Here is a 12,868-nt window from a genome sequence, read left to right as displayed (position 1 = left end):
TGGATTGTAAAATTTGGGAAACCACTGTATAAGAAATCCTGTTAAGAGAATGATGTAATTTTATCATTGGAAAATCTAACTCCTTTTGATCTGGATACTGTAAAATTATTAAGTTAACAGAGTTTATTGTCATAATGTTAAAACCTATTAAGCTTTTAATTGGCAATATTTTTAAAAGGAAGAATAATAATTATTTACTTTGTAGGAAAAGAAAAAAAAGAAAACAACCTTATAAAATCTCCTTGCTTATAAACTTGACAGGTTTCTTGGGATCATTTGCTTGGACAAGGTCCTGAAATCTTATCAGCCCTGTGAAAATACTTGCTAATGTTGTGAAATTCTAAAATAATGAATTGACTTTCTGAGAAAATGGGACTTTCATCACAAACTCGCTGCCAAAGGGGGGAATTTATAAGTTTGCTTATGATATGGAAGTGATTTCTATGATTTGTGATTATGGGAATTACAAAATTATGCCTGGAAAAAAGTATGTACACACACACATACATATGTGCACACACACACACACACACACACCAGTTACATCCTGAGCCAACTTAGTTTCAACAGACTCTAGTCTTAAAGATTTATTTTTGCCTTATGGACTAATAACATACAATACCTTAATAGATGGATATCTGACAGTCTAGACTCTAGAGAATTATAATAAATATCCAGTATTTTCTGGGTTTTGAGTGAACTTTTCACTACCTATGTGGAACTCCAGAATGTGATTATTTTCTTAATTCTAATGATTTATTTTTATACTTATGAGTTTAAAATCAAGAAGAAAAAAAAAGGATGTGGAATGAATTTTTTGTTTTTGAAAAGCCTGGTAAATTCTTCATTGTTAACTGCAATGGCAACAGCACAAGAAATAACAACTATCTAGCCCTAGGCTGTGATCAGTGAGACTTGCTGCTTGAGGCACAATCCTTCGGGACTATAATTTGATATTGCTCTGAGTTCTGAATTTAGGTACAGATGTCTGAATTATCATTAAGGCAGTAGTCTGCCGTTGAAGGGAAATTCCACAAGCTGCTCAAAGGGAGGGTAACCTGAGAATGGCTGTAAGTGGATATCTGTGTCTGGGAAAGTTGAGGGGCCAATTTTGAGGAGGCGAAGGTAGGACCCGCACGACTCAATTTCTTCATTGCATTATTTCCTTTTTGAACAGGAATGTTTTCTACCTGGTTAATCCTAAGTCTGGCTATGCTACCTTGTGAATTAAGGTATTTGCTTTATGAATGACTATTCCAAAAAGTTAACAAGAGTCTTGCCTGAAATCAAATGGAACTAAGGATGCATTACCCTGTTACATTAAGTCACTCTTTGCCTTTAGGTTTGAGGCTGTTATAACCAGGTCCCTGTATCTTCCTTTCATAGGAAATCTTTCTAACCATAGCAGGTAAAACTATAATTTTTTTGTATCATGAATCCTGTTGCTGCAGTACCTTAGCACCTCTGAAGTGCTATAATGTACAAAGTACGAAGTATCGTATTATGCAGTGTACTTGATCGTCTATAGCTCTTCTGTTTATAAGGTTATCTCCATAAGGTTTGAACTGGTTTTCACCACGTGGAAGGCCAATTTGATTAGATTTTGTCATATTTTACTAAATTATCCTAAGTTTTATCACTAGCAGGTATTAGAAGCATTGCCCAGAGAATTTCTACAAGTGACCTTTCGGTTAAAGAGCTAGCTCTACAAACCATCCACAGATACCTGAAGATCACCACGGACGCTGCCAAAGGACTTGACACCCTTAAAACTTCAGCTATATTGGATTTCTTTATTCTCCCTATTGTAATTTTGCTTGTTTTATTAGTTCTCTGTGTGTTACCTATTCTGTAAGCTGCTTATTTGAACTGATTATTGACTTTGGAATTTTTTTTTTTAAAAAGTGAGACTATTTAGAATCTCAAAGGGGGAACCAGGTACCTAAGAAAGCTAAAGTAACTTTATTTTGTTGGTAGTTCCTCTCTCTTGTCCCTGACCCTGTTTGTATTGCAACTCCCTTCCTGTCTGTGATCTTCCTTACTACTGAAACAGCAAGGACAGTCCTGTCTACTCGGGTGGGGTTACAAGAGACAGCTAACTTGAAGAACAGTCTTTTCTGTTACCAGCCCAGCAGTAGCCCTGTCTAATCCTAGGTTCCCTATACCCAATTCACCTCCTGTCTCAATTGAAACCTATATAAGCTTTGTTCTTTTGTTTCTTTTGAGGAATCTGTAATTGTGTGGCTGAGGCTCCCTTGCTGGTGAACTCAATAAATCCTGGTTGGTTCCTGGTATGGCATTAGGTTTGGTTTACCCACAGATAAGTCTAAACTAAAAAACATATTCCACCACTCCAACTTGGCCATTGGCTCTGCTCTGGATACTTCCCTACTCCCATGAAGTGCTGACAAGAGTGATTTTTGAGACTAGCAAAAGGCAATTCATTCTCACGAGTTAGACGTAGTCTGTGTTCCTCTCTTACCTCAACACCCAGCTGATAGTATTCAGCTTCCAAAAGTTGGTTCCTTAGTCTCGTTACCGCAGCTGGTTGCAGGATCTGATCCAGAGATGGTATGTGTCGATAGGCAGCAGCAACTAAAATATTTAGTACATCCACCTTGCTGATGTAGCTATTAAGAAGAAAGGGGCATGGAAATGAATCTACACAGAACTCCTCCTAGAGTTACTGTTGCTTGAGCTCCTGCTTTAATTTTCTGCTATAGTCACTAGGAGCAGGAAGCAAAGCCTTTGCAGTAGCTAGTCTCAGGTTTTCCTTTTTAGGTCAGTCTGTCAACTAGCATTTAATAAACACCTACTGTGCCAAGCACTGTGCTAAACACTAGGGTCACAGAGAAAGGCAAATGACAGTCCCTTTCCCCAAGAAGCTCACAGTCTAAAGGGGGAGACAACCTGAAAACAGCTCTGTGCAAACAAGATACATACAGAGTAAGCTAGAGATGATCTTAGAGGGAAAGTACTAACATTAAAGAGGACTGGGAAAGGCTTCATGTAGAAGGTAGGGGTCTGCATGTATGCTCTTTGTTGGCCTGTTTGCTTCAGTGATGCTCTCACTGGAATCACTATCAGTTTAGATTCTATTTCAGACTAGATAGATAATGCCACTAATTTCTCTGTTCTTTTCACAGTCTCCCTACCCTTTTATTTAGATTCTCTCTTCCCTGCTTGGCTCAACTGAAGTTCTTTCATGGGCCCCTAGGTTCTGTTGCTTTGACTAGTTTGCAGGCACATATTCAAGCCTACAATAAGTTTTCACTTGGGTACCATCCCTGACACAGAGGGATTGTTCCAATATGGCAAAAAAAGCAGAGAGCCCAAAGGTCCATCCTACTCTGTGTGATACTGCTGGACAAATCCTTTCTGATCCATTCTGCCAGTGAAGTCCTTGACTCCTAATTCCAGTTAGGTGAACCCTATGATTCCTGGCAGTAGATTATGGCCTGTACAAGTATACAATCTTATTTGCTCATTGATTTTCCTAGAAGACGATTCTGAGCTATTTTGAGGCTGTACTCTGATACTTTTGCCTGGAAAAAAAGGGTTATTTATGAGCACAAAGTACTTCATAATCACCAGTCCTTCACATATTTTTATTAAGTGAGAAAAAGGTTGTTATGGTATAAGGTTAATGGTGGTTGGGGGGAAGAAGTTAAAAGGTCTTCCCTGCCCATTATTAGGCCTCAGACACCTTTTGTTACTTTCTAACGAGGCACAGGGTCTTGAAGGTCATGCCTTCTAACCTTGAAAAGAGTATATATACTCTGAGGTGAGGTTCTGCTTTGGGCAGCCAGCTTTGAAAACCCCGATGTTGGTGCTTCTCTCTCTGGGAATGATGTATGTATCGTCTATGGTCAGATAGTTGGAAGCCCAGTCAGTTGGTCTTTCTGTTTGTAATTTGTTTGTATGTTCTCTGAAGTTCAGAGCAAGGACTTTTCCCCCTGAACTAAGCAAATGATATATGTGCTTGATTAAAGTAAATTGTTGACCCCTCAAAAGTTGTTTTCCTTTTAGAAAGACAGATCTGAGAACCTGTTCAGCAGGCCCTCTTGTGTATGCCAGGGTCCATGTTGATGTATATGGTTTATTCTAGAGAAAGTGATAGCTATCTCTTCAAAAATTCACAGTATTTTCACACCAGAATGGATCTTAGAAGATCACCTTGTCTAACCCCCTTATTTAAAATATGAGGAAACTGAGGCCCAAATGACTTGCCCGAGATCATAAAATGAGTTAAATGTACTAAATCAATGGTGAGCCTCTTATCTGAAGAAAGATAATCTCTTTGTTTTCCATCCAGGACCACATTTCAGCTACCTATAGTCACTGCTAGATGTCTTTAAGTCTCCATGCATCTCCAGTACTGAATCTACACCCATCTTTTTGGGCCAAGTAGGTGGAGCTATAAAATTAGTTTCTGGTTTGCTTGTAGTTTGTAGGTGGGGATTCTAACGATTGTTGATGTTTATAAAGTAACTGAAAGTTTACAAAATCTTTTATATAGCTCCCTTGATCCTCATGATAACTATGTGAGGTAAATGCTACAGGTATTATTACCTCTGTTTTACAGATGAGAAAACTGAGGCTTAGGGAGGTTAAGTGACTTGCCCATGGTCATACGGCTGGTCAGCATCAGAGGTGGAACTTGAACTCAGATTTCTCTTAAATCCAAGAGCAGCACTCTTTCTACCACACCACACTGCCTTTATAATCTAAGGTACAAAGCAGGTTTATTGTCTGTGACAAAAGTAGGTCTAGAATGTGACACATTTGATATTGGCACTCTATTCACAAAATGACATAATTTTCTTGTTTACCACACCTACCTAATAAGACTCTAATGTCACTTAGTTTTAGCTGTTAGAAAAAGACAAGACTTAGTGAATTTTCCTTGGCACTAGAAAGCATTGGATACTGAATGCTGATCACACTCCAAAATCAAGGTTTGTCTTTTCTTCCTATTCTAGTTTCATTGATACAAATTTTATCCCCAGGGACTCAAGTATAGATACTTAAAGCACAGCGAAATGAAATCACATGGGATTTAGCAATTAACTCATTAACATGAACCAATTAGAGTGGGCTGAATTCCTGTCAACCCTATCTGTTTGAAGAAGGGGTTGTTTGTATAACCAGGAGTGGAGGATATAGAAGGAAACCCTCCTAGACCACAAGACAAGGCTACCTGTCACACAGTGCTAAGTCTTGGCTTTGGCCAGCTTTAACAAACATCATCTTGGCACTGAAGAGCAGCTGCTTCATGATATCTGTGAGTAGTCCAGCATCCACCTCAGGGTTGGTCAGATCTCGGGACAGTCGGCAGCAGTGATCAATCAACTGATGGCCACAGGCTATGCTGTCACGATGCAGGTTCAGGATGGCAATGCACAGGGAGGCACTGGGGGCCTAGTCAGGGAAAAGGAAGAAAGTAGTGTCCAAATGAAACATTTTTCAAGTACTGCTAAGGACTTACTTCCATTTTACAAATGGGCCAAGTGAAGGCCAGCTGTCACCCACACCGTGCCATTACCTGTTCATAGTAAAACTCGCTCCGGACAAGATTATTTTCTTCCTCATTCAAGTCTAGAGTCCACTCTGGCTGAGCTGCTTTGGGGACTCGTACCACAGCCAAGTATGGGGGGCTGTCACTTGAGGGGCTCTCTGAGGCTGAGGACAGAAATGCCATTCATTCATTCATTCATCAGTCAGGGCACCCCAGAAGTCAATGGTGCTCAGTCCTGACAGTAATTAACAGTGCAGACATTTGATTATGGTAATAACCTCCTCCTTTTTGTTGGGAAAATTCTGAAGGGACCAACATCTCTTCTAAGACAGATAGAGCTGAGGAAAGATCTACAATGTAGTACACAGAACTTTGATGCTTTATAGACAGTAGTAAATAATAAAGAATTTGATTCTCTGCATCTGCTCAGAATGAAATTTTTGTTCCCCCATAGTCATTTAACTTCGATTTGTGGGAACTTAAGACTGGAACTTAAAATTGTACAATCTTATATAGAAATCTGGGTAAGTTTTTAGCTCATCTGTTCTGTGGACTACACAACTAAGAAGTGGTCTGATTTCCAGGTAAAGTAATTGGCAGTAATTAAATACTGTAGGAATGACCTGCTGAGTTAAGAAACAGATGTACATGGAGAGGGTTATGGGATTAAATGAATGACTGACAGCAGTGGTTAAGAGAATGTTCTCGACATGCACAATGGATGAGGTCTTCATTGCAATAAGCCCTAAATATACAGGAAATCTGAGCTTAAAAACCAATATAAGAATATCAGAGTATCTTTCAGTCTCACCTTCTGAATGTCCTATACTCTCCTCTGGCAAACTAAAAATAGAAACAGAAAAATAAATTTCCTATCACAAATCTCATAACATAACAAAATAGGATAACAGGATCACAGATTTAAAGCTAGAAGGTACCTCAGAGGTCATCTAGTGTAACTCTCTCATTTTACAGACAAGAAAACTGAGGCCCAAGAAAGTTAAGTGGCTTGCCCAAGGTCATACAGAAAATAAATATTAGAGATAGGATTTGAACCTATCCTCTGACTCCAGACTGAGCTCTTTCCCATCTATGTATTGTCCCTCTGACAGTCGAAGGGAATTAGTCATTATTGTGATGAAAGAATTCCCAACACTGTCCAAAGACACAGAACAAAAGCCAGAGATGTGGACTTAGTCCATACTACCATGAATATAAAACTCTGCAAGTTCTCATGGTTTTTTGAAGTATGAGGCCAAATGGAAGATTTATTTAGGAATGGGTGACTACACAATCTGCTGATGATCTAAAAATTATGGATTACTAGCATAGGTAAGGTTACAATAATTCAAAAAGCTGATGTTTGCATATAACTAGGGTTTACAAAGTGAGTTTCATATATTATCTAATTGGATTTTACATGGTAAGTGGTGCCCAACTGGGATAGGAAACATTTAATTCCATGTAACAAACATTTAGTTAAGCATTCATGAGCTAGCTGTCCTTTTCAGTCAGGTGGGATACATGAGGTAGAGACTTGCTTCAAGTGGATAAGGAGTTAGTCACTTCATTAAGTACAGACACTGACTCTTGTAATCAGAATGAAGAAATAAATTCCTGCCACTGAGGAATCCATGATAGGAACTCTGCACACATATTTCTTCCTATCATGCCTGGAAAGGATTAGCTCTACCTACAGAGAGCTTGCCCTGCTATGAATCCACAAATACCTCACTCCAGAAGTTAATGCACATTTGTTTGAGTAGGCTTTTGGGGACCTGAAGGCTTAGGGGAAGGAGCAGAGCCCTTGCTACCCTTACTCACTGTTTATTGTAGTGACTGTAGCACTGGTCACACACCCGAGCCGGGCTCTCTCTGCTGCCCTCTACGACCATTTTCTTTGTGGAGCAAGAGCCACACACCAACCTGCCACAGCGACGGCAGTGATGACGGCGATTAAACTAAGAAGTAGAAGGGAAAAGCAAAGGTGAGATTAATAAATGCTTCTATCAATGGGATCTCCTTCCCTCCCTTCTTTCCTCAGTTATTTCATATTATATACTCAGAGGACATGGTGGTCTTGGTGCTAAGGCAAATACATTTAATCTGACTTCCCTGCCCTAAAGGAGCCTCTCTTTCAGTTGATTGGGAAAACTTCAAAGCTGCTTAAAGATTCTGCAGTGTTGGGGCTGATCATGAAAACTAGTTTTACCTTCTGGTGGGCACAATACAGTGGGAAAGAAGAGATACCCACATTTCTTTTTAACAACAGCTTTCAATTAAACAATCAACATTCATTAAGTGCCTACCACATGCAAGGCACCGTGCCAATCAGATCAACAAAACCAATCAAATAACCTATATTTCTCAATAATACCACTTTATTAAAGCACTTTTACCTTTCTATCACCTTGTTTCATCCTTATGGTCAAAGGGTGAGGTAGATAAGTTTTGTCATCCCCAATTTTACAGACAAGGAAGTACTTGTTATTGACAGGGTTGGGACTAGAACACAGGTCGTCTCTTTGTTTCAAGCTGAGGGTGCCTCTTGCTTAAGAAAAATGAGGCAGGTTACTGCTTACCATGGTGAAACGTTCACTTCTACACACCATACAGGTGATTTCCATCTCATCTGGTACCCACTGCTGCCTAGATGGGGGCTTTTCAGGGGGCACAAATTCCAAGGGATCACTCTGTGGGAAGCTTCTCTCCTTTATGCTTGGAGATCGTGCAAAGGAGACCCCTAAAGGTCAGAGGAAAAGTGAGAACTAAAGTTAGAGCTTAAATAGAGCTAAGTGGGCATACCCATATATCATCCTAGAACTTCTACATGGCTGTATTGGCTATCTTTTTTTTTTTTTTGAGACAAATATAATTTATTATATGGGGAAAAATGTCAGTCATTGCTTCCTGGTATCCAAGCAGCTTTTTTGGTCCCATTCAGAGCAAAGTTTTCTCAATATTATAGAAGAAAAAAAAATATCTAAGATTCTGAAGACCAGTTCAAAGATGAAAAGCTGCAAATCTACAAAGCACACTGTATCTCTAAATATTATAACATTGCTAATCCACAACTTTTAATCTCAATGTCATAAGACTTTTGGGAACTGCTCAACAAAAGCTAGGCCATAAAAGAGGGATATGAGGTCAGAATAGCAAGACAGAGATTCCAGTGACTGATTTCTACAATATACACGTACAATTGGAATAACTCAGGAGAACTCTGACTGGAGGTCTAGGAAACCAAGTTAGGCTTGGAATTTCCTCTGGGCTACATATCTATGATACCCACCTCCTGATAAAATTGAGAAATCTATCGTTGGACAGGGTTTGATTGGAAAATTTAACTCCTTAAGAGTTTTGAGGCATAAAAGATAGTTCATAAGGGGTTTTTTCTTATAAGGGGGAATCACTCCTATTATTTGGATTTGTAAGCCAGATTAGGCAAAGGGTTGCAATAAGAGACACTGTTTTTATTCCTGGAAGGCTTTATATGACAGTGACCAGGCAAGAACTTGAGAAGAGACCACCAGCTTACTTTTATGGAATAGGAGTTTAGAATATTTTCCTGATCTTACCTGTTATCTTTATAAAAAAGAAAATGATCATTTTTGTTTTACAAATGAGAAAACTGAGATATAAAAAATGTACTGTATCAGGTCTGAAAGTCAGTGAGTGACAGAGTCAAGAATTTAGGATTCCTGATTATAACGGTATTAGAGCATTAGAGTGAGTAATCTGCTCAAGGTCACATGGTTAACAAGTGGTACAGCCAGGTCCAGACAACAGGAGTTCACATTTACAAAAGAGTCCTATACAAGTTTCAAAATGCTTTTAGAGACCTCATCATTTGTTTCCTAGTTACTGACAACTATGAAATCAGTAGAGAATGTATCACTTTTTACAGATGAAATTACTGAGACTTAAGAGGGCTTAAGTGATTTACCTGAGGCCATATGGTTAGTAAGTACTGGGATTAGATAATAGCAGCTCATAGTTATGTTGCCTCTTAAGGTTTATAAAGCACGTTCTTCATAAAAATCTTGTGAGGTAGTAGAGTATTATCCCCATATTTCAGATGAGGAAACTGATACTTAGAGAAATGTTATAGTCCCATAGCCAGGAAGCATCAGAACTGGGGCTAAAACTAAAGTCTTTTGATTCTCAACCCACTGTTCAGATGTCTGTACATGAAGAGAACTAGTACAGAAAAATAAAGGTGCAATGTTGTGATGAAAACATTCTGGGAGCTCTCCACAGTGTCCAGTGCCTTTATCAGCCATACACAACAAGATATTTCCTGAGTACCTGAGCAGTGGTGTGAAACTCAAATAGAAATGGATCCCTGTGGCTGCGTATTGACTTAGAAAACCACAAACTAACATAACGTTTTACTGTATTTTGCTAAACATGTCCCCATTACATTTTAATCTGCTGGCAGTAAGTGTGATACTTCTGTACTTGAGGGATACTGCTTCGAGCACCACAGGGGTTATGAAGAAGTATAAAATATGTTCAGGGGTAATGAAGAAGTATAAAATATGTTCCCTCTCCTTAAGGTGTGGATGATGTAGTTGAGAAGTTGCTGGGCATAGCATAAATACATTTAAAAAGATGACAATGTAAGGACATATCAAAGGGCTAAACGAATAGTACAGATAATAAGTGCTATAGGAACCAGGGAGGTTAAAAATCTAATGGAGAAAGAACTGATAAACACAAGTATGCATGGAATAAATATATACATATATATACCTATATGTATAGGCCATGTCTAATGATAGCCATCTCTAGGGTGAAATGGGGAGGGAAGAAAAAAGGGAAAAAAGAAATTTGCGTGATAATTTGTTGTATATTTGAAAGTAATAGCAAGTTGTGCACAGCACATTTGCAGTTTCATACGCAATCATCTTTTTTATTGTACTATGTTATGGAAATACTTGTTTTATCTCAAATTAAAAATAAAGAGAACTATAAAAAATTTAAAAAGAAATAAAATGCTTGTATAAATCTTAATATTTATGGTCATTTAAAAAAATCTAATGGAGGAAGACTGGACTTTAAGACCAACTGTGAAAAACAGGTAGGAATCAGGAATGTACAAATAGATGGAGTAGGGACAGGCATTCCAGATAGGAGTAATTAAAAACCGAGAGGTTAGAACAGAGAGTTTAGCAGAGATTGGTGGGATTTAAGTTTTGAAAGGTAGGATCAATGGATTGATGGGACTTTAGAGATCATAGCCTAGTCTCTTATTTTTAGAGAAAAAGAAATTAAGTGATTAAAGTCAGAATGTAAAAGGAATTAAACTGGTAACAAAGTTTAGAGTTGAGTCTAAAAGCCTTGGGAAATCTTTGAAGATTTTTAAACAAGAAAATGACATGGGAATGACATAACAATAACATTTATGAAATATCTGAGGAAACTCATCAGATAATCTCTTCTGTGTAGGTACCAAGAGTGTGCCTATTTATGGAGGCTCCCTCCCCTCTGGATTCCTGGTAATGGATGCAGAAGAGTTTACTTCCTCTGCAGAGACAACTTTTTACCTTAGTTCAATAAATTAGGGGAACAGAACAAGATGAATTTAGTTTCTATGGCTCACCCAATGCTTGTTCTTTTCACTGAGCTTGAAAAAACACATTGGTTTTCTGAGTAGGTATCTGGATAGTGAGACATAGCCCCCAAAGCATTCACTAAATCCACAACTGGGTCATAAATTACCATCTCTGGTATAGAAATCTAGATCAAACTCAGAAAGAGGAGCTTGAAAGAATAATCTGCACAATGTCAGATGTGGAGTTTTTTTTTTTAAGAAAGAAGCAAACAAAGTAATATAAAGATAGCATTTGAAGAAAAAACCCCAAAAATTAGGGAAACTTTTGGAAACTTTTCTTACCAGGAAAAGTAGCAGCAGATAACTCAAGTGATGTTGACTTAGACAAGGTCTCAGGTTCTGACACCTGATTAAAAGTCTCTTGGAGGTGAATTGCAGAATCTAAGGAGGAAAAATTAAAAAAAAAATCAGGTAAATTATGGACAACATGTTGTTAAAAGCATAGCTCAAGAAAATATATCCTTGTTCATTTGAATGGGAAAAATTAACTCAAAGTCAGTTCAGTTTGGGTGATGAACATTTCACTGCTTTCTTGAGAATACAAAGAGAGCTAAAAGCCCCTATAACCCAAGAACATGTAGATCTTTCCCTGTGCTTTGGTACCTGAGTGAAGAGAACCAGAGGGCAAACGTAAACACTGAAGTTCTCTTAAACCAAGTCTCAACATGGACAAAGGAGGTGTCCAGATAGAAAGGATGCTACACCTAGAGATTAAACTTAGGTTGCTTCAAATACTGGTTTCACTTTACTTCAGCACTCTAAGAGGCTGCTAGTACCTCAGTAATGAACTGAGTTGTATTGCAATGATTCTAAGAGTAACAGAACTTAAATAATGACTGCCTATACCAGCAGCAGACATGTCATTTCAGACACACTGTTACTCCAGCATTCCTGCTCTTGTAAGCAGGGGCTCCAAATCCAGGGGTTTCATGCACAATAATTACCTTCCTATGACCTTCAGCAACTCAGGGAAACAAAAGGAGGGCAATCAGAAGTGCAGCATGGCTATATTGGTCCTCCGCCAACCCAAGGCCAGAGCATGCTATTGATAGTCACCTACCTGATCGCTTCTCTTTCAATGAATATGGGAAATCAAGTGCTTTCCCTGCATATCTGGAAAGCAGTGTATCAATATCCTCCAGGGTAAAGCCAATTTCTTGCCCAGTCAGCAGGTTGTGCAGGGTTTGCACAGCCACAGTAGCCCAGTCCACTTTCATGTTCATCAGCAGCTGCTCCAGCATGAGCAAGGGGCTGGAAGACAGGTGGGAGTAGCTGGCACGGTGTGGCTCAGGCAGAGTCAGCAGAACCTGTGTGCAAGTTTCATCACAGGAAGAATGGTAACATGTGAACTTTAGGGAGACGCTGAAGGCCTGTGGAATGCAACCTAACCCATAAGAACACAGGTTTTTCTTTGGAGAAGAGAGCCCCAATTCTGATCTAGACCCACAGGTTCTCTAATTCTATAGCCCAATTTCTCCAGACCCAGGAAGGAAGGATTCTGTTGAAATGGTGACTCAACCACCTGTCTCAGCCGTTCTGGTGAGTGAAAGAGTTCAACCACACTGAACTATTTTGGCTTAGCTAAGTTCTTGGATCTTTTAATCAATGGTTTTCCTATGGTCAATATAAACTACCTATAGAGGTTATGAAGGAAGCCCTTAAAAAAAATCAGGCAGAAAAACCTTATAAGACTATTGAAAAGTGAGCCATTATTGTATTTAAAACTAAAGAAA

The 12,868-nt window shown here is 38.8% G+C and overlaps 1 protein-coding gene across 3 annotated transcripts in view; it reads right to left on the bottom strand.

Annotated features, from left to right (window-relative positions):
- ZFYVE26 (zinc finger FYVE-type containing 26) overlaps positions 1–12,868 on the bottom strand; it is a 72,746-nt gene that overhangs the window by 14,438 nt on the left and 45,440 nt on the right. For all 3 annotated transcript variants that reach the window (XM_072629513.1, XM_072629515.1, XM_072629514.1), the window contains exons 26-33: positions 12,196–12,442; positions 11,418–11,516; positions 8,101–8,261; positions 7,343–7,479; positions 6,330–6,361; positions 5,546–5,682; positions 5,201–5,421; positions 2,483–2,630 (exon numbers count right to left, since the gene is read on the bottom strand). In XM_072629513.1, the coding sequence (XP_072485614.1) occupies positions 2,483–2,630; positions 5,201–5,421; positions 5,546–5,682; positions 6,330–6,361; positions 7,343–7,479; positions 8,101–8,261; positions 11,418–11,516; positions 12,196–12,442 (1,182 nt within the window). The remainder of the gene's footprint in view (positions 1–2,482; positions 2,631–5,200; positions 5,422–5,545; positions 5,683–6,329; positions 6,362–7,342; positions 7,480–8,100; positions 8,262–11,417; positions 11,517–12,195; positions 12,443–12,868) is intronic.

Source organism: Notamacropus eugenii, chromosome 1, assembly GCF_028372415.1.
Source record: "Notamacropus eugenii isolate mMacEug1 chromosome 1, mMacEug1.pri_v2, whole genome shotgun sequence".
Lineage (NCBI taxonomy): Eukaryota > Metazoa > Chordata > Mammalia > Diprotodontia > Macropodidae > Notamacropus > Notamacropus eugenii.
The sequence above is the reverse complement of the archived record's forward strand: the minus strand, read 5'-3'. Positions and strand labels throughout refer to the sequence as shown.